Source organism: Gadus morhua, chromosome 14, assembly GCF_902167405.1.
Source record: "Gadus morhua chromosome 14, gadMor3.0, whole genome shotgun sequence".
NCBI lineage: Eukaryota > Metazoa > Chordata > Actinopteri > Gadiformes > Gadidae > Gadus > Gadus morhua.
The window spans coordinates 7,128,217-7,149,736 of NC_044061.1; the positions used below are offsets into that span (position 1 = coordinate 7,128,217).

Here is a 21,520-nt window from a genome sequence, read left to right on the forward strand (position 1 = left end):
GTCGGTTGGCACCCATGCTTTTTTAAATCACCCTAAAAAGATCATGCATATTCCCCCTAAGGGATTTTTTTTTTAAAGAAAATTGTCCGTGCATTATCCAAGATAATTCAACACCAAAGCATCGTTATCTTCGTTTGGGTACGTTCGACTGACATTTGAAATGAAAATCCCTACAGAGAAAGTCTCTGTAAGTTGCTGGAAATTGTAAAGGCATTGATTCATTATTCATCGATCTCCTATAAGTGTGATCTTCTTATCGTTGGAACCCGCGAATTGAATTAAATACTAAGGCTACAGACACATGGGCAGATCAAACACAAACACGCACGTGTACACACACACACACACACACACACACACACACACGCACGCACGCGCGCGCACACGCACACACACACACACACACACACACACACACACACACACACACACACACACACACACACACAAGCATTCTTCGTTTTTGGTATCTTTATTATTTTTTGGAATTCCCCATTTTAATTAAATCAAACGTCGCTGAAAGCAATCTTGTACGGTGAGAGACCTGTCACTCTACAGCCACCGAGATCGAACAAAGGCTTGGGGTTCCCTTTTTCACCAATGGGCACAACTCATCTGCGAGGTGAAGTGAAGCCACCTCCACTTTTACAGTAGTATTTTACACGGGGAGAATCCATAGTTGCTTAGCAAATCAATGAACACCCATTGGCCTTTCCAGCCACTTGTTCCAGCGCTGACAGCTGATTGGAAGGGCTGCCTTGAGAGACCCGCCCATTTTCGCTCCTCTCGGTGAAGCTTCGACTTCTACCCTGAAAAGAAAAAAATCATTCGAGAAGGAGAGCAAACGCCGGGCGACACTAAGAAAAAAACCTTTTCCTATTTCAGCAAGATTCAAGGATTGAAACATCAAGGAAATAAGCGACGGGTTTCAGTCAGGATTCTGGTAAGGTACGTCTTCGTTGTTGTATTCTGTAGCCCCATCTCGGCGAAGTGTGTCGGTACAAAGACACTGCTTGAAACCCTGGTGTCAAATAGCAACACAGCAGAATTTAGGGGACCGTGGTGTCTCTCTTCTCTACGTCCTTGTGTGTGAGCCTCAAACAAGCCTTGTGTACAAAATGACAGACCTGTGTTTGTACTGCAAAACTGGACCGAGAAACGGGGATTATAACGGGATGGGAAAACCATCACTTTCTGAATGCAGCCACACATTTCTTGACCTGAAGTTCTATATTGGACTCTGTTCACTGACTCTGTACCAAGTGTATTTACCGTTGAATGGCAAACCAGGACTTAAAATGTATACTTGCGTGTGCGGGCCTATGCTGCAAAGTTATTATCCTCCCTGGAATGTCCAAGTAGACAACTACAGACCAACTAATTACCATGATAAGGATTTTTAGATGGTTGTGTGTGTGTGTGTGTGTGTGTGTGTGTGTGTGTGTGTGTGTGTGTGTGTGTGTGTGTGTGTGTGTGTGTGTGTGTGTGTGTGTGTGTGTGCTTGCGTGTGCATGTGTGTGACATATGCTCTCATTGTAAGGTCAACATGCTGGAGATCCCATTGTGTTTATTATTCACATTTTCTTAGTCAATCTCATCAATCTCTCCGGTATCTGCACATCACCGATGCAAGTGCACCTTATCCAGAGGGTGTCGTCTGTGTGTGGTGTTGTCATGGAAACAAATAGTTTTTTGAAGAGGAAAAACATCTGCCAAGGAGCTACATTACTTGAAGTGCAGACACTTTGCCTTTCCTGTGTGTGTGTGTGTGTGTGTGTGTGTGTGTGTGTGTGTGTGTGTGTGTGTGTGTGTGTGTGTGTGTGTGTGTGTGTGTGTGTGTGTGTGTTTACATTTGGATGTACCCTTATGCTTTTGTTTTAAACAATTCATTTTCACATACCTGTGTGTGGCAGTAATGCCTTCTGTTGACTCAAATTCCCACAGCACTAAGAGCCGCTACCAAATTGTTCTTTGTTTCCCATCCTGTGGGGAATATCAACATCCTGCTTATTCTCAGCAACTCAATTCAGGCCACATCTCTCCGAACTGACTTTGTTAGGACCCAACCCCCCTCATCGCACTCTTTTTCCCTTCGTCAACACGTCTCTCTCATTCCCTTCTATTTCTATACTGGCTCGTGTCACTCACTCCCTTGGGCATATTAACACTTAATAAACATGTTCATTTTTAAACCAGAGTGACTGGTGCAAGTACAGCAGCATAAATAAATACTCAAACTATTTCCCCCCTAACAAACCTTGCTGTCTCTTTGTTTTCATCCCCATTTGTTTGATGGAAGGGGGAGAGGGGGGGGGGGGGGGGGGGGGGGTAAACTGTCCAACTGACAGTGTACCTCCAAACTATATGGGGCTCAGTGAATTCCATTAACTACAACCGCTTCACACCTACTCTATTCTTTCCAACATCCGATCTGCAAGCTTCCTGCAGCCCTGATGCATTTCTTAGCCCCCTTTACCTTTCTCAGTATCCCTCTCTCCCTCTCTTCCCGTTCCACACTCCTGACATGTATCCCTTCAGCGTCTTAACCTGCAGCCTCCCGAGAGTCCTGTAAGTCAAGTGGCTGTCGGTGGCCACAGGGCTTTGCCTGATTTAAATGTGTCTTGTCTCAGGGCGGCGTGCGACTTTGTTCTGTGTGTGTGTGTGCGTGTGTGTGTGACTGAGAAGACCGTGTAACAGTGCACTCTCTCACCTCACATAGTGTCCTCCATTTAACATTGCCAGAAGCAACCTCCTGTGTCTGTGATGGAGACTCTTTAAAACGAGGCTGAACGTGATGCACTGTGAGTCCTGTTTAATGCTCTCCTTCAACAGAGTTAAAATCTAGCTTTCATATCCAGGCTTGTTTGTCAGAGGTATTGATTTTTCTCTGTGTTTGTCTCAGTAGCTTAATTATATGACTCTTGTGATTCGGAGCGGAGGCGAGACAATTTCATGGAAAGTGGCACACCATCGATTAAGGGAAAAACCAGCAAAGGGTGAACTGTGCGGGTGTCTTCTGTATTGTATACTTGGTTGGAGTGGACGTTGGTCATAGTTAAATTTAGCTTGAGTTTATATGGGACTCCATAATTATGGCCAGCAGCAGTTTGCTTCTGAGCCGGCAGAGGAATGCTTTTGGTCTAGGGCTCTTGTAATTGGGCCTGCACTATCAGGATTTCCCAATGGCTGTTGGCTACATTACTCTCTTACTCTTTAACTTGTGCTTTTCTTGAAAAGCTGTACTTTTGTGTGTGTGTTTGTTTGTGTGTGTGTGTGTGTGTGTGTGTGTGTGTGTGTGTGTGTGTGTGTGTGTGTGTGTGTGTGTGTGTGTGTGTGTGTGTGTGTGTGTGTGTGTGTGTGTGTGTGTGTGTGTGTGTGTGTGTGTGTGCATACTGGGATATTTGTTTTGTTTTGCCTTCTACTTGAGTTGGCAGATCTCACACATGGTAATTGTTGACTTTTGAATCCTCTCACAGACTTCCTCATTCCAAGCTAGGAGGTTCTCCGTCTAGATGTGTATAGGTACTGGTCCACACACAGACACACACACACACAGACACACAGACACACACACACACACACACACACACACACACACACACACACACACACACACACACACACACACACACACACACACACCCTTCCTGTCCCGTTGGAGCAGCTGTGCTACGTCATTGACCTGTTCTGGTGACCTCTTGTTGAGCGATCCTCCAGATGTGGCCAATGGGAGCAGGCACAGATGCCTGTGGTGGGTGGAGCCAATTGGCTTCTGGTTAGAAGTCAAAGTCCTTCCTGAAGTACTTCTCTCTCTGTCTTTAACCTCTCTGTCGTTAATGCACTCTCCCAACGGTTTCCTCTATAGTATTTTCCAGGAGATGGATGGAACTAACATCCATAACCTGACATCCATCTTCTTTCCACTAGCATTGGCTTTGGAGTTTAGCTCTTTGCTTATTGCCCATGGCATGATGACATATCTTGGATGGATGTTCTTGTAAACCATATTCCATTATCCCAGAGTGTATGTTATAAGAGTTATAAATGGCCACATTATAAAGAAAAGTAGATCCTGCTTCCCTCAGCACAACTTTAAGATTGACCAGTATGGGAGGAACACATTTAGGTTTCCAAAATATATTCTGGTCTTTATGAGAACTTTATGAAAATGCCTTTTTAATAATTTTGTTAATTGTAAAACCAATTCAGTTGGAATAATATTGATGCCATAAAGGTAACTTCCAACACCAATAACTATGCATATGGGGTTTCAGCAGACCCTTCTCCATTCTTAGAGTGTACGTGCGTATTGGGAGGAGTAAGGGAACAGTAGATTTAATCAGGCGTCAGCAGGCCTCAGTTATGGCTGATTTACGACTGATATGTTCTCAGGCCATGTTTCAGCCAGCTGCCTACCATGTCTCTTCTGTGGAACTGTGCGGTAACCTTAGGCTAGCAGCAATGCTGTTCCCAGTAGTACTCTTGAAAGAAAGGCAGCATTTCCATAAATGCTGAGACTTCACATTGTCATATTGTCATATTGTGTCAATTAAATATTTGAGCGACCATGCTGAATCTAGATGATTTGCTGCCAACTTGTTTCACACCTTGCATTTTGTTTCTCTGCTGGGCAATCTGGAGCTCAAGTTTTACCTACCCAGTGGAAATCAGAAATCGGTCACAGACCCAAAGGCAGCCTATTTGTCGGCAGACCAGCGACAGCCAGGGTTATTGACTGCTCTTGTGTTAAGCCTGGCCCTTTTCTCGTTAGGGTTAACCAGAAAGTGTCAGGGCACTGCAAGAGTCGGTGAAGCAACGCCAATGAAAGATTCTTATAGTATCTCTAAGTAAGAACAGTAGAAAAAGAGTAGCACTTATTCCTCTGACGCTCTTGGTCTGGACTTCTTTTGTGGGAAGAAGCAACACAAAACTGAGGAGCATAATCAGGGCAAGGACATTGATTTTTTTAGGCCTTCTTTTCAGAGGCATCAGAGCGATCTGTCGTGTACCGTCTGCTTTCACTAGACATATTGACAAAAGCTTTGTCAATATGCCACCAGTTGAATAATTTTGGAGTGTCATTTGAAATAGAGTGTGCTTTTTGCTGCATCAAAGCACTGTGCCTGCCACCGGATGATTGGAAGAAATACCTTACTTTTCAATAAAGTGGAGACTAGAAAGATGGCGGAATTGGGCTTGTCTGAGAGCATAAGACATTTATCTGGCTGGATCCCTCCGTGTGAAGTTGGGTGCTATTACTTTTTTGGCACTTTCTTCCAACCAGTCCAGGGCCATAGACCATCTAATGTCCAGTTGTCTATTGGTGTGTACGAATGGTGCCTATTTGTACCCCCTACGGTGTGCTAGCAGACAGATTTACTTGGCTTTAACGCTCAATTGCCTCTTGTGTTGAACCGACAACACAAGATCCAAGGACCCTCGTGTGGATGCACTTTATATGCCTGAAATATCACACAAATGGCCCGTTATACCATTTTTCAGTCGCTGCTTCTGAAAGGATTTAAAGTCTGCGGAGGAGGAGAAGATGAGGAGGAAGGTTTACCAGGTATTTCTTCTTCTATATCCAGGTCGGCCGTGTTTTATTCTGGACAGGCTGCTTCATTGTCTCTCTATCCCCTCATTGCCTGCCTGCCGCCGTAACAATGAACTGACCCACTTGGCTGCATGTGAATAATTTGTACTAATATGTTGCTTATGTGCAACACAGATTCAGCATAATCATACATACTAAGATGAGCATACGATTCAAACTTTGTCACCATTAAGCTGCCACTTTTAGTGAAATCAGAGACATGTCATGAATGAGCATCATAAATAAATCATAAAAGAAACGATCATCATAAAACTAGTCAGCTTACCCAAGGATGCCTAGAGGTAGCCTGTGGGGTATCTCACCCCAGAACCTTTCGGCTGAGGAGTCATGCGCCCTAACGAGGAAACCAGTATACCACCCTCCTGTCCTTTGTTTCCAAACACTCTTCTTGCACTCTAAATCTTCTTTGCAGTGGTTTGGTCTCATCAGGAGTATTCTCCATCAAGCATTGGCTTACATCTTTCGCCTAAAGCCCCTTTAAACAAGTCAGAGCTGTGCTGTTTCTCTGATCTGCAGAATTACACCTCACAACAAATTCAGGCATCAAACATCTGCTCTAGGCAATAAAAGAGGAGGAGGAAATAAACAAAGAACTGCATTGCGCAGTATGACCGTTTCATGCAAAGCCGCCTCACTGTTCATTTGAATGTTGTTACACTAGCCGATTACTCTGTAGTTAAAATCTATTGTGCTTTCCATTAGGGCTTACTCCCCCCTTCCACTAAATCACCATTTCCTTCTTAGCCTGTCAAACACAGACAGAGTGGGCTTCGAACTGAGATTCCTTGTGGGAATAGATTAGGCTTGTAGAGAACAATGTTCACCCTTCAAACGTTGGCATGTTTCTTTCAAACCATCCTGTCAAACACAGCCTGTGGTCACTCAAGCGAGATACACCATGGTTGACCGACAGGAAGTTTTGTGGCAATGGACAAAAAAATGTAATAATCGTGACTCCGGATTCCGGAAGTAATGGTGGTAATCCTTGTATCGTATCGTTTTTCATCCCCGCGGTGGTCTTGATGCGTTTTCTTTCTGTACAAGAGGAAGAAGAGAAACCCTCAACTTATTGCATCATCCCTACAGGCAGGCGGTGGGCTAACCATGGCAGCATCCGCCTGCTGCTTTGAAGCTTACGGCTGGCCTGTGGAGCTCTTCCATATTTAGCTCTCCTGTATCAACAGCTGAGCCTCGCCTAGCATGGCACATCACCTGCACGTGCAAATAAAGCACAGGGGGTGGATCTCAGTGCCACTTGCTGCGATTTATTTTAAAGACGTATGAACATGGCAAGGCCAGGGTCAACTGTTTTACCTGTGTGACTCAAAGGAGGCAGAGCAAACGGACAATGTGTAGAGAGTTTATGGATCCATATCCTACCCTGACAATAAAGATGCACTAGGGACGATAGCATGGACAAAATCAAAAGATATCTTTGGGACCTGACTTCATTCAGAGAAAAGGGATTATTTATTGAGACCTCGGATTAGTATTTACAAATTAGTCTCAGACCCTTTAATCCAAAGCGATTTAGTGAATTACCTTGAGATTCATACTATATCATGAGCCCAGAACAGATGGGGGTCAAACAGTATTACCAATTGCCTTTCATACCGCCTTCCTCTGAAAGTGTAGTCACACTAGAAGTACCTTCTAGTGTAGGAATCACAGGATAGGTTAGTCACACTAGAAGTACCTTCTAGTGTGACTAACCTATCCTGTGATTCCTTTCTAACCAATCAGTTTGTTTTCTTGGGCCGGCCAGCACTTTATCATCAGTGACACACTATTTATCTCTCCCCCATCCCCTCCCTTCTCCTTTTCTCTTTCGCTTTCCATCTATCTCTTTCATTCACTCTCTCCCTCTTTTGAATAAATGATGGCTACTTGATACGCCATATTTATTGCTGCGCTGGGCAACAGGGCACAGCCGAAAAACTTGACACCAGTGCGACAAAGAACTGTGCATGAACATTCACATGCAAAGGCAGCTAGACGCACCCCTCTGCACACCGTCTCATGCACTTTCCTCCTTCTCTCTTCCCAAAAAATGCTTCATTCTCACCTCTTAAAAATGCATGATAAAATCATTATTCCAAACTTTGTGGCTCTGCAGGGCTATTCTTAAATGTTAACTGTGTAGAGTCAGGGAAGTAGAAGAGAGGAATAGGCGGTAGATTAGGAGGGGAAATGCTCTCTGGGCGGTCTGTTGCATAACATCTGGACACGAGAAAACAAAACGTAGGTTGGGTGAAAATAGCTACGGTGTGTGTGGCCTGTGTACTGTGTCTATTGTCTGTGTTTGACTTGGGTTTACGTACAGGCATGCAGGGTGTATGCTTTCCTTGTGTGTTTGTGTCAGTGAGCGCGCCTATTCGGTGAGTGAGTCATGACACAGGAATGTACTGTATAATGTTCTTCTGCGCAACCTTTTTCTGCATTACTCCACACCTGGGGGGCCCATGGGAGATGGAGTTATTTTATTGTCAAAGAGTCTACAGACGGACAAACATGGTAACAATCAAGTCAGATATAAAGCAAAAAGAAGATATTTCATTGCATTGTCGTTGGGACAGCCATGGTAAATATATAGGGTTGACCAATGATTGACATGGCCAATATCAGTCCTGAATGGCGCCAATTTTACAAGCCGATGCTCTGTGTGTTCTACTTCAAACATTGGCATGCCAGCCAACTTCTCCATGGTAACCATACACGCTGGTATGCACAGCGCTGCAGGAGACATGGGCCACGGTCTCTGAGGCCGATGCCTGATTGTTAAAGAAAAGTAACAATGATGGGACATTTTATAGGTTTTACAAGCAGGATTAATTTGTGAGTCACATAATGTAACAGAGCAGCAAGTGTAGCAAAATAAGCTTTGGAGGGAGTGATGGATTGCTGTCTGTGAGAGGTCTGTTGATCTGTGTCTTTGTCCACCGATACTTACTTTCCCACGAGTCTCACCAAGAGAATAGCAGAAACGAATACCGTAGTCTCTGTACGATTATTTCATTCTGAGTCTCTGCTTAATTTTAAGTAGTTTTATATAAATAGCAATATTCATGGAGGGGATACAACATATGTTTTAGCAGTTGGCCAGTAAATGAAATGGATTGCAATAGTGTCTGTGTGAATCCTGTATTCAGTAGTCTAATTCGTTTTTTCCCAGAGCTAGACATTCTCGATGATGGCGGTGTGCACTTGTGTGGGAAATGTGTAGAACAAAGTAGTTGTGAAGGGAACCACCTTTTTTCTTTCATCAGAGATTAAATTGGGTCAGTCTAATTTTAGGAATTCTAATCTTCTCCTTCTTTTCCGTTTTTTAAATCGACTAATCTAATGAATTGGATTTTTTCTTTTGGATTTCTTTTGATGTCTGAGAAATCTTCCCTGTGATTCTGTCCCTGAGAACTCTTCACCCTGAAGATGATGTCTTTTATTTATATATTATTTGTTTAACGGGAAAGTTGGAGCATGAATTAAAGTGATGAAGTCTGTTTTTTCAAAGTGAAACATCAGCATTTTTCTCCATATCCAAGATTATCATACCTCTATAGTCACAATTGAACACAAGAAGTTACAGCTTGCTAGAAACACAAATGCCAGGAAGATAACAGTGTAAACAGGGGAAATAATTTCTCATTGCTCAGAGCAAGGTAACCGTTGGGACAAGTCCACAACATTCCAACAGAAATCAGTTGACTTGCAGTGCTTTGACTTTATTTTAATGCAATCAATTGAGGGAACTCAACCCTTTATGAGTAGCTACTGAAGGTGAAAAAGATCTTAGTTCTTGTGACTGATTAGTTACAGTGCTTGCCCATTGATTGTCCCTATAGCTCTAGGTGACTATATTAATTATGGAGGAATAGACCATGACACAAAAAACAGAGGCTACCTAGCATGATTTCCCAAAGTACAGCAACATAAAATGCAATCATTTATTGAAAACAAATAATCATTTTTCAGCCAATAAATATAGTTGCTCAAGACAGCAAAATTGTTGCCGAGCAACACAGGCTAGCAAACTTGGCGATTTGCAGCACATTCATTCACCCTAAAAATGAGTTGTTATGTGGTCACAGCAGGTATGTTTATAGAGTATGGCTTCGAACCAATCAGAATCAAGGATCGGAACTATACGTTTTAATACGTTGAATAGAAGTTTAACTAAAAGTAGTATGACTGCAAGGGTAGGCTGTGGTGTGTGAGTGTGCCTGTGTTGGGTGTGGTTGGGGGGATTTATGTTCAGCCAACATCAATTCGATTTCAGCCAACATCACATCGACTACAGACCAAAACAAAATGGCTACCATGTCTGTGTAAGATTGTAAACAGATGATTTGTTACGTTCTTCACAGCGGAAAGGATTAGGTTGTTTAACATCAGTTGACCAAGTTATGTTTGAACTGCAAGAGTAGAAGCAGAGATGCATTCTGTAAAGCCTGCCCCTCACCACGCAGGGAGATGGCATCATGGCAAGAAAGATGTATTCCCACTACTGAGGTCTACAGTGTTTGAATTATGTGTAAGTGAAACCTCTGAGAGGACACACACACACACACACACACACACACACACACACACACACACACACACACACACACACACACACACACACACACACACACACACACACACACACACACACACACACACACACACACAGAGAGAGAGCAGTATAATTGCCTTATTTTTTACTGTGTGGTTGAACCTCTTTAAGCCTCAGCCAGCCCCATAGCGTTGGAGAGTTCCATGGACCTGGTTCTCATTTAGACAGTGGATTAGACACACACACACACACACACACACACACACACACACACACACACACACACACACACACACACACACACACACACACACACACACACACACACACACACACACACACACAAACTTGAATACACAGACAGTCAAAAACCACACACCATCACTCACACACACAGACACACATGATTCCTACTCTGGCAGTTGTTGGGGGAAATCCTTGGAGCAGCTCGTCAGTCCTGTCTCCTCCCCATGTTCGCATCCCCATAAATCTACGCCGCAAACAAAACATTCTGTCGCCTTTTCAGACTTCATATAAGGCGGGCGGGCGCATCTGCCGGCTTTCACTCGCAGACTGTGTGCATGTGTGTGTGGTTGTGTATATTTGAGTGTACAAGTGCCAATTATTGACCCCTTGAATCCTCCCTTTTCTCGCTCCTTCACATTGGGTCATGAGTCAGACGAGCAGACCGTTGCAACAACAAGCAAAAGGAAAAACATGTGTGTGTGTGTTGGTTGCTACACTTATGAGGACCAACCCCTGACTTGGGCGTAGACCAGGGTGCCAAGCGCAGCTATCGGACGGTCGGCGTACGTCGTTGGGTCTGTGCTAATGGGTTTGTGGTGGTGTATAAACGGGAGTTTCGAAGTGTAACACAAGTCATGAGGGTGACCTACATACTAGTGGGTCGGCGGGGACAGATGTTCTGTTTTAAGGGGTTTATTGCCCCGTGGGCCTGCACGACTGTGGTGGGGCCTGCTGCTCTTGATTGCGTCCTCTGATGACACAAGGATGGAGAATGGGTTGCGAGGATGAATGGGAGAGACCGAGACGCGTGAAATCAACAGAAGGGTGGGCTTCAAAATGAAAACAAACAAAAGCTGGAAGACATAAGCACCAGCCCGACTTCGAGACAAAGTGTCACGTGTCGCTATAGGGAGAGGGTTTGCCAGACAGTCCTTCCAACCTGCAGCGCTCATAGTAACCCCCCCCCCCCCCAAACACCCCCCACACCCAATACGTGTGATACATGGTGTGAATCGGATTGGGATTTCAAGCTGTACTAAGAAATGCGAAATAACACAATTTGTAATCTCCCAAAACCATCAACAGCAAGCAGTAACTTGCTGTTGATGGTTAAAATAAACAAGACCATGGATGGTGGTATTCTGGACACGTAAACTATGCACTGTTGCTTCACCCTAAAGTAAACCTTGGGAACTGGAATATAGTTGCAAACTTCTCTCTTTCAAGCTGAAACACAATCAGATAACCATGTCGACTCTGCAGTGGCATGTTCCTTTCGTAGGTGTGTTAGTACAGTGAAGTGTCTTCATGTGATGTATAGCATTCCTAATGCCTTGGATTGACTGGGTGTGTGTGTGTATATAGGCCTGTGGGCTATTCCGCCCCCAGGCTGCTGTCAGCTCTATGTCGACATGCTATTTAGAGCATGTGACGCTCTGGGGGAATTGGTGAAGGCCAATGTCCATCAAAAATACCTTCATTCTTACAGTGGACAAGTCATTGCATGCTGGAGTGTGAACAAATACTGCATGGCAAATATTGGGGCTGTGGATGCCCATAAGCTGTCCGTAAACACATGGCTTCCTTCCTCCGAAAGCTTGAATGCACTTCAGCTCTTTCCAGCTCTGCCCTCTTTCTCTGACTAGCTTTCACGTTGCATCAGGGACTCTTACTCTAACAGTCACGACAATATCGTAATCCACATCAAAGTCATGTGGCTCCAAATTGAATTCTGCAAGTCCTACTTATTCAAGACCCTCAGGAACTTCTTTTATTCTTTTGTTTCTATTTTGGTTCTCCTCCCAAAGGTGATAGGAGAACCACAGCGTCTACGGAAGCACATAAAGCTGCTTCTTTCACTCCCGTCCCGACTCGTGCCATGCACGCTCCCCGACCTTGCTCGGCCAGACGGGAATGCCATCCATCAGCCAGGAGATCAGCCAATCGATGGACCATCGGTGTCTTCATTACCCACCCGGAGGCATCTTTAACTAGGCTGGTTGAGGGGAAGGAAGACTGCAGCGAGACAGGAAAATAGTTGTTGGTGGTGGGATTTGCCCTCACAAACAATTTGTTCTTCAAAATTATTTATTCTCAAAATCTTGAGAATAAATTTGTGATTAATGTCTTCACACAAGTTTTGTTTGGTTGGTGTGTGTCCAAACATTTTGACATGGATCTGCATTTGGAACTGGCTTAATGAACAGACCCAGTGATTTGAGATAAAACAGCTGTAATCCGCTGAGGAGGCTTCGGCATCACGAGATCTCACAAATGCTAAATAATTTGGTACTACAGAGTAGACCCAGACATCGTCTATCACAGGCTGAACATCGAAACGGATACACAACATTGCGCTTGAAGTGCTGTTTAGCTTTTCACCGTTTCACAATCCCCTGAAAGCAACAGAAATAAAAAATAATGTGTTTTTCCCAACCAATGCAACGTTAATAATGTTAAAAACAGCATTTCACATTTCAGATCACACACACACACGCACGCACGCATGCACGCACGCACACACACACGTGCACACGCGCATAATACATATCAAATCATCCAATTACATGACTCATAATTAATAGGCTAAAGATCTATTTTCTTATCTGCAGAGCAAGCGTTGGAAAATTGTTCGGGGAAGAAGGAGCAATCCATTACACCCCTGCATAAGCTAAATGGACAGATCCGATGGGCTTAATTCTCCAGGCCCCAACCCCATGTACACAGGCTCTCCATCCCATGACTCTGTCTCTTTCTCTCGCTCTCGCTCTCTCTCTCTCGCTCTCGCTCTCTCTGTCGGTTTTTGTAACTGTTGGTCACTATCATGCTCTTTCTCTCTCATCATAAGAGAGTTTGGAGTCTATGTTCATCAAAGTTCTCTCTCTCTCTCTCTCTTCTTTCATACATGGGGTGCTCGCTGGCTGAGAAGTTCAGTGTGTGATTGTTGTGGTTGGCATGGCGCAGGTGGTCTCTTGGCTGTAAATCCTATGTGTCTTATGTCTGCATGAGTTTACAACCAGTGGGGCAGAAGCTGTCATTGGAACCTCTCCCCCTTTACCATCTGCTGTCAGACACACTCACACACACTCACGCACGCACGCTCACACACACACACACACACACACACACACACACACACACACACACACACACACACACACACACACACACACACACACACACACACACACACACACACACACACACACACACACACAAATGTCATTCAGGAGTCAACCATCAGCAAAGTACAGCCAGGTATCCTTATTGGTGTCTCTCAGAACTGAATCAGTTTTTACTGCTGAGACCAATTCTGAGCTGATACCAAGTTGATGAAATCAGACTTTGATCTTGGTTCATAGATGTGCATCTAGCAAGATGAAGGTTGATCTGAAAAAATTGAAAAATGATGAGGATGTGATCAAAGTAAGGGAATCCTAAAGGCACATTTTGAGAAAATAACACAGACTGCTGGTGATTGTTTAGCTGGGATTAACAATGCAAATGACATTGTAATATCATCAAATTCTTTCAATTTTTCTTTATATTTGTGTCACACCCTCTCCCTCTCCCTCCCTCTCGCTCTGTCAGCAGCGCGCCCTAATTAGCTATTTCTTTGTGATTGTGCCAGATGGGCTGGAGGAGCTACAAAGTGTGTGACATGTGTACGTGTGTGTGTAACACACACCCTCTCACGTCTGGCAGGATCAGCAAACATTTGCGGTCTGTGTGAAAATAACTGGCGCTTCAGGCCATCTCTCAAGTCCTCCACGTTCAAGGCCTCGGTGTCCCATGTAGTTTCTGATCAATATTGCAGTTCTACCTTGTCAGGACATTTTTACATGCGTTCGAACATACGTGCACACACTTGTGTATGATCTCTGCAGTTTGAAGTGGCTTGACCCTAAGGTTTGATAGGGGACCTAACAAGCATAGCAACATGATGCGCTCAGACCATGTTTCTGATCTTGAAGGACGTCTTTGGGCGTCGCAGCGTCCCTGATGACCAGTGCTATGCATCACTACGTGGTTATGGATCGCTGCTGCTCTTCATTATCGCCGCTGAATAGGCGCTCTTCAAACATTCATGAAGTCACGTCTTGGCCTTGGTATTTCCCCCCAGGCCTGTCTGAGCGGCGGGTTCTGGTTTGATCAGTTGTGATTCATTCAGGTCTGCATGTTATGCGTTAAGTCATTTGTCTTTCGGTCTGCCGGCCCGTCCTGTTCGCTCAGCGTTCCTGTCTGGGACTTTCTGTGTGGTTTCCCCTGTGAGCCCACATGTTTCTGTGCACTTGCCTGTTTGTTTTTTGGTCCGTTGCATGCTGTGCTTCATTTATTTGTGCATGTGTGTGCGTAGTGTGACTGAATAGTCATTCTCAACAACTTTCTGCCCTAGGGCGAACTCTCACAAATGTGAAAAGGCAGATGCCAGAAAGACTTTTTATGCATTAAAACTTTACACTCTTTAGTGTTGGAACAATAATCCCATGCAACACTGGGAGTAAACACACCTTTTCACAGCTGTACATCTTAGCTTTAACTTATGTTTCCTTAAAGCCCTGTAGGACCTGTACATCGTGACACCTCTCCGCAACTACCACCGCCATTTTGGAAGCATAGGAGCATGGCGATTTTAGTTATCATGATAATATTAATGTTTTTCTGCTTGTTGTTTTGTATTTAATTGTGAAATTATTTTCCATAATGGGGAGACATCGCTATGTTTGAAACTGACTCGTTTGAGTGTTTCTTATGCGAGATTTGGCAAAGTAAAGTTTTCACGTTGACTTTTAAAGCACCACAACTCTAGTCTGAAAATGGTAGAGCATAGCCAACAAAAACTTGGATTATTTTGTTGGCTATAAAAATGCTATTATATGTGGCAGATAGTTAACACATTCTACAGTCCATGCCATTGCCTGTTAATTCAAGAATAAACAGTGGTTTTATGTAGAAGCTTACATTTTCCAACTTCCCTCCCTAAGTTTGCAGTTATTGCAAGCAAGTCCTCCAGATTTCATATTGGCTTTTATTCACCACTCATTTAAATGCCATGTCTTTGATTAGCCAACTGCCTGATACATTAAGACATCAGCTGCCTATTACATTACATCACTGGCTGGCTGCATCCATCCCTCCACCACCCAGTGCTGTTGTACAAATTGTCCTCTAGATTGATGTTTAATCTCTAACTCTGGGAAGATGCGTGCAAATGATGAATTGGCTGAATGGTTTCCAACCGCAGGAGATGAATTCTTGGCATGTTACTTTTTCAATCTCCTCAAAGTCAACAAAGGCTGTAACAATCATTTTAGTGACCATACTTAGAATATGTTTGGTCTATTGGGATTTGTTTTGAGTCTCAAGCCATGGATTGCCGATCTTTTTTGTGTGCCTAAAGCAAAGTCTGTGAGTAAATGGCATCATTGATTGGTTGATATTTATTCCTTTAGATTTTTCCAACACACGGGCCAACATGAAAGCCAGGTATTTGTTGCGTTGTATCTGCAGTATTGTACATATTTCAAATGTAAAACATGTTTGTAACAACTTAGTATGTAATGCATGTCTTCCATTTCTTACACCATAATCGTTGTATGCAATTCCTGGTTCTCTTTTGACATTTAATGACCCTTAATTAGAATTCTCATTTATTCTCTCTTAAGTTGGATCATTTAGGGTGTATTAACTTCAATAGGAACAAAGTGACAAAGTCTTACCAAATTGACAAGGAGAGAACGCAGATAACTCTCTGCGTTCAGTTAACTCTCAAGGCTAGGATCGAGCTAAACGGTTCACTCTACAGTTGGACCACACACACCCTTCTGTTTCTCTTAAACTTCATGTGCTCTGTAAAGCAGTTGACATAAAGGCTATCTGGGCATGCACATGGGAATAACACAGCAAGACAACGTCAGAGCCTGTTTCCAAGGATCAAACAGTTATTTTCTAGTGCTAGATGTTAATCTCACAGTTCTAGTCAAATATGTTAACTTGCCAGTTTCCATAGAGACTGAAGATGAAACTGAAGAAAGTTGTCCTGATTTGAAGAATCTTGAATTGAAGCACAATCCTGTTAGAGGTGGTGTGTTGTTGACAGGACGTGTATGTGTTGGTGTGTGACTCTTTCCTCACCACACACACACACACACACACACACACACACACACACACACACACACACACACACACAGAAGCATACTTACAGATGGAACTCGTTTGAGAAGGAGATTGATCAAAATGTAACAATATCCTGTTTTTCCCCTTTCATTTCCAGAATTATTTTTGGGCTCGGCCATTCATGACTCCGTCATCTTCGCTGTAATTGTGTTCCGCGCGGTGATTGATCTTATTTTCCTTTCTGCCGTCCCACCCACTCACTCGGCCAACAGACAAAAACATATTTCTCGGAGTGTCACAGATTCCCCGAGTCCCCATCGTTTCCCCATACCCACCACCAGTCCTAAAGAGCTATAATCATGGTCTGTTCTCTCTTTAGTCTAGGTTTCTTTCCTCTATGACCCACCATGATTGTTGTGTGTGTCTGCATGTGCATGAGTGTGTCATGAGCTACAAGTCAGGCATCAGACCCGTGACAGATCCATTTGGAATAGTCCACACACCATCACAGGTTTTGGGACTTTCCATTTTAAGTTTGGATATTCAATTTTCTGAGTACCGTGTAAATGTAAATGCATTTGGCTGGATATGGGATGAACCCAGACTCTTTTTGTAGTCCGTTTGTGACTCATTTTATGCTCTTGGATCACAGCAAACTGAACAAAAAGAGGTTTGTTGGGATGAAGCCAGCCATACATAAACCACCACCTACCCATGTCGACTTACCCCACCTCAAAGCTCCATTTCACCCTAACCTTTTGGTCTGAGTCCGGTAAAGGCTCCAGTTATGCTGCTAAGTGGAACCATAGCAAGCCCTGCTTCTGTTTCTCTTCACAGCACCCTCCCCACTTTCTTTTCCCTTTTTTGCTCTTTATTTCAATATGTGCCTCCTCTTATATTTCCTCCATCTCCCTTTCACCCCATATTCACCCCATCTCCATATTTATGTTGCTTATCGGTGACTAAAATATGGTAGCACTATGAAATAACGACCCCCCCAGGATACTGCAGGGCTGTATATCACAGTATGTGCTTTGAACCGAAGACACAGATGACTTGTTCCCACCAAATCGCTACGGTTTTGTTGAAATCTATGCAATATTAAAATATTCCTTAGTAGTTACCTAGAGTTTATTTTTTTTGTATTAGTATCCACTTCAGATCTTAAGTGAATACAGGATTCTTTGTTGTCTTTAACCTTACTTTCCACGTCTGTGCCGTGACATATGAGAACTAAGCCTACAGCATATTAGAGCTGGATTTCTGGACGATTTTATAGGGTATTTCAAGGTTTAGCCTCGTAGCCGGGGCCTTAAATAACGACCAAAGTCAAGAGACTCAGACAGGGCGGGGTGAACCAGCATACCTTGTGTTGTATTAGGAGGAATTGATACAATGATTAACACGGGTTACCGAAGTTTTGCATTTTAGCGTGTAGTTCTAGGCTGGCGTCCATGCAGTTGAACTGCGACCTGAATTTGTGTTCCTTCGCTCCGTCTCAACACTCAACCTCTTTGTGAGCTTTTCCCTTCCTCACGGTACAGTTCTGCTCACCGTTTTCTTCCTAAATGGGAGGATGAAGTTACATTCCTGAACTTCCTCTACATCCTTTGCATGGCTCGAGAGGAAGGAGAAGCTGGGGACAGAATGGAGGACTACTAAGGGAGGTGAAAATGAACCGATTTGAATTAAACCGACAAAATAAATCAACATATTCCCCCCCAAAAATGTATTTGGGAGGTGCATATTTTGCGGGAAATTGTTGATTTAAATTGTACATATTCACAGTCTTTTAGAACGAATGTTACAGAACCAGAGTCATTCAAGTGCTGTTTAGGTTACTGGGCATCAGATGAGGTCTGAGAGGAGAAAGAGGAGGAGAGAGAGACACATGTTATAGCCTAGAATTTAAATTGAACTTAATTAACCTGTTAAGCTAGTTCATTTAAGTTAAGTTAACTTGTAATTTAATTGTTTGATAGATGGATGCTTTATTAATCCCCCATAGGATATTATTTGTTGTGTAGGGGTTACACCAACAGTGCAACTCTTACAGGACGAGAGAAATGTTTTAATATGCGAGAGAGTCGGGATATCATGAGGAATACCAGATGGGGAGAATGGCTAGAGAGAAGAAGGCGCGTGTTGAGAGGGACAGGGGAGGAAACGGGGCTCGTGACTAATGAGATAACAGGAAGACGGTCCAGAAGATCTAGGCCACGTTGAAAAAAAGACTATCAGGAGAACACAGGAAAGGAGACACGTTTCCTTACCCGGAGGACATCTCTCCGATTCAGGGAACACAGGGGTGGTAATCGCATTTCCCCATCTGCAGTCCCGCCCACCAGAGCTGTCTGTCTGCTGCAAACCCACTGTCTGCAGTCTGACATTGTTCTGGGAAGTTTGGCTTACATGTGTTTTGTCTGTTTATTTATGGGGCCCTACCGAACAGAGAGCTTTGGCTTTTTGGGGGTAAGCAGATCGCCCTGAGGCTTAATGATTTGCTTTTATTGCGGTCGGAAACACTGATTGGTCGACAAATGAAGCCGTTTCTAGTTTAACTTGGAATTAAAAAAAGAGAGCCCTGCCAATGAAAGCGAACAATCAGGGGAACTGAGGAGAATAAATATCGATTTGGACGGTGTTTTTAGTACGGACTTGTCTGAACAATGCTTCAAGCTTCCCACAATCCTGTACCACATTCTAGCTGCTGCTCCAGGCTCCCGCCAATACTGTTGCTGTTGCTATCGGTTGTTGAGCTCATCTAGGGAACATGCTATCTGGTACTGACCTTCCTGGTCTATCAGTGCTCCTAGATGTTGCATGTCTTCGAGAGATAGAGACCCAGTTTGCATTGTGTGAGCAGCTTGAACTGAAATTCCTCAAATGTCTGGGCCCAGTTACCTGTTTGTGTGTTGTAATGTATTCTGGTGGCTACATGTCTCTGTGTTCTATTGCATTTCCTCCACTTAACCAAGAGCAGACAACGCAGCCTTTCATGCGTTATGTCACGTCTACCCTCGGAGATCACTCGCCACGCTCTCACTCGGATGACTTGAGTTAACTCACATGTTCTGTTTTTCTTCAGGTGTTTGTGAGCAAGACTGAAGATGCTCCCCTGAATTAAGGACAGCCCCCTCTCCTCCCCTCCACCTCCCCCCTCCTTCCTGCTGAACGCCGCCCCTCACCCCCCACCCCCACCCCCCCCCCCCCCCCCCCCTGGTCAGTGTGCCCTTCCCCCCCATCATGAACCACACGCCCAGCCCCCACCACCTGTCAGAGAGCGGTAAGTCGGTCAGCGCGGGGCTCCTGTGCGGCCTGGGCCTGGGGCCCGACCGAGGGGTCCGCTCGCCCGACAGCCTGGCGCACACACCCAGCCCCACCGGGGGCACGCCCAGCTCCAGCCCGCCGCTGCTGCTGTCCCCGGGCTTCGGGGGGCTCAGCCTGGGCTCCCTGGGGCCCATGGGGGACCTGGCGGGGGCCGACTGGGAGAGCCGCGAGGAGCTGAGGCTGCGGGAGCTGGAGGAGGCGCGCGCCCGCGCCGCCCAGATGGAGAAGACCATGCGCTGGTGGTCGGACTGCACGGCCAACTGGAGGGAGAAGTGGAGCAAGGTGGGGTGTGGATGGAGCATAGCATGTGGTGTTCTGGTGGATGCAGCGGGGCACTGACAGAGCTCGAGTGAATAGAGAGCCGGACCAGTCCGCACACGGGGGGATTTCTTGGCAGTCGTTAAGGGATGGGGCGGCCGAACCGTAATGACTTAAACTAACACACACCCACGCACATACACCCAAATCTACATTTTTCCAACCAAGGCTTCAATAGCGGCGCTCTCCATTACCTTAGAAACACTCTGTAGCCTGATCCTGTGTTTGGGTTTAAATGGTTGCCAGTTCAGCCCTGTGGTTGTAAGTGTACTTTTCGGTGATGCGTACCTTTTGCACTTTCGGGTGTGTATCGAAATGACTCGTAAGCAGTTTTTCTCGCATTTTTATAGCCTTCTATTAAATTATGTTTTTTACAGTTTTGAACACTGGGGTACATTTTAGTTGAAGTGGTATTTCAGTTTATTTTATTACACACATGGTAGTGATACACAAAACTGGTGTAGATTCAGACCTTTCATAGTATCCTGACCTTGTATAAAAAATAACCACCACCTCAAACATATTGCTTTTATAAATCACCTACATTCCATCCCAGAGGGCCAAAATCTGGATTGGTGAGCAACTGGGTTGCAGATTTTGCTCTCTGGGACGGAATGCAAGTGATTTATCAACAGGGTTGCTAACCAATCAATGTTAGCTTAGCAATAGCTAACCCCCAGCATGCTGTGTTGTGGGCAGGTGCGAGCCGAGCGCAACCGGGCACGTGACGAGGTGCGGCAGCTGCGCCAGCGGCTGGACGCCCTGACCAAGGAGCTGAGCGGCGCGCGGCGCGAGCGCCAGGAGCTGGCCGCCGACAACGAGGTCCTGCGCCAAGAGGCCCTCCGCCTGCGCGAAGACCCCGTCTCCTCCCCCTCCCCTCTCCCGACTCCTCCTTCTCCTTCGCAAGCGCCCGCCGCCTCCTCCTCCTCGCCCGCCGCCTCCTCCTCCTCCTCGCCGTCCCGCGCCCCGGCCCACGCCGCCTCGTCGTCGCAGCCCTCCTCCCCGGCCGCCCGCTCCTGCTCCTCGTCCGTCTCCGCTCAGAGCCTCGCCGACGGGAGGGAGGGCCCGCCGAGGTCCCCGGAGCCGGAGCCCGTGAGGGACGTGGACGCGGAGAACCTGTGCACGGCCAAGGTGGGTCCCGCGGTGAGGAGCGGCGCAGGGTGGGGTCTGGGATCCCGGAGCCGCCGGGACGCTGCAGCCTCTGTAGCTCAAGGAAAGGGCTTCTTGTTAAGTAGCTTCCGGGCTAAAGTGTTTGGTTAATGGGGGTTAGCGGTTCACAACGAGGTGGGAGAATGTTCCGAAGCACTGATTGGCTGACGAGCGAAGGCGTATCTTGT

The 21,520-nt window shown here is 45.3% G+C and overlaps 2 protein-coding genes across 3 annotated transcripts in view; both read left to right on the plus strand.

Annotated features, from left to right (window-relative positions):
* LOC115558916 (octapeptide-repeat protein T2-like) overlaps positions 1 to 21,520 on the plus strand; it is a gene marked incomplete at its 5' end in the record, with an annotated part of 128,713 nt that overhangs the window by 54,970 nt on the left and 52,223 nt on the right. The gene's annotated exons all lie outside the window — the stretch shown is intronic.
* Positions 780 to 21,520, plus strand: part of ccdc102a (coiled-coil domain containing 102A) — a 44,527-nt gene continuing 23,786 nt past the window's right edge. Inside the window, exons 1-3 of one of the 2 annotated variants that reach the window (XM_030377987.1) lie at positions 780 to 948; positions 19,624 to 20,147; positions 20,883 to 21,314. In XM_030377987.1, coding sequence (XP_030233847.1) covers positions 19,782 to 20,147; positions 20,883 to 21,314 — 798 coding nt within the window. In that variant the 5' untranslated portion in view covers positions 780 to 948; positions 19,624 to 19,781. The remainder of the gene's footprint in view (positions 949 to 19,623; positions 20,148 to 20,882; positions 21,315 to 21,520) is intronic. The other variant, XM_030377989.1, reaches the window with a different exon arrangement.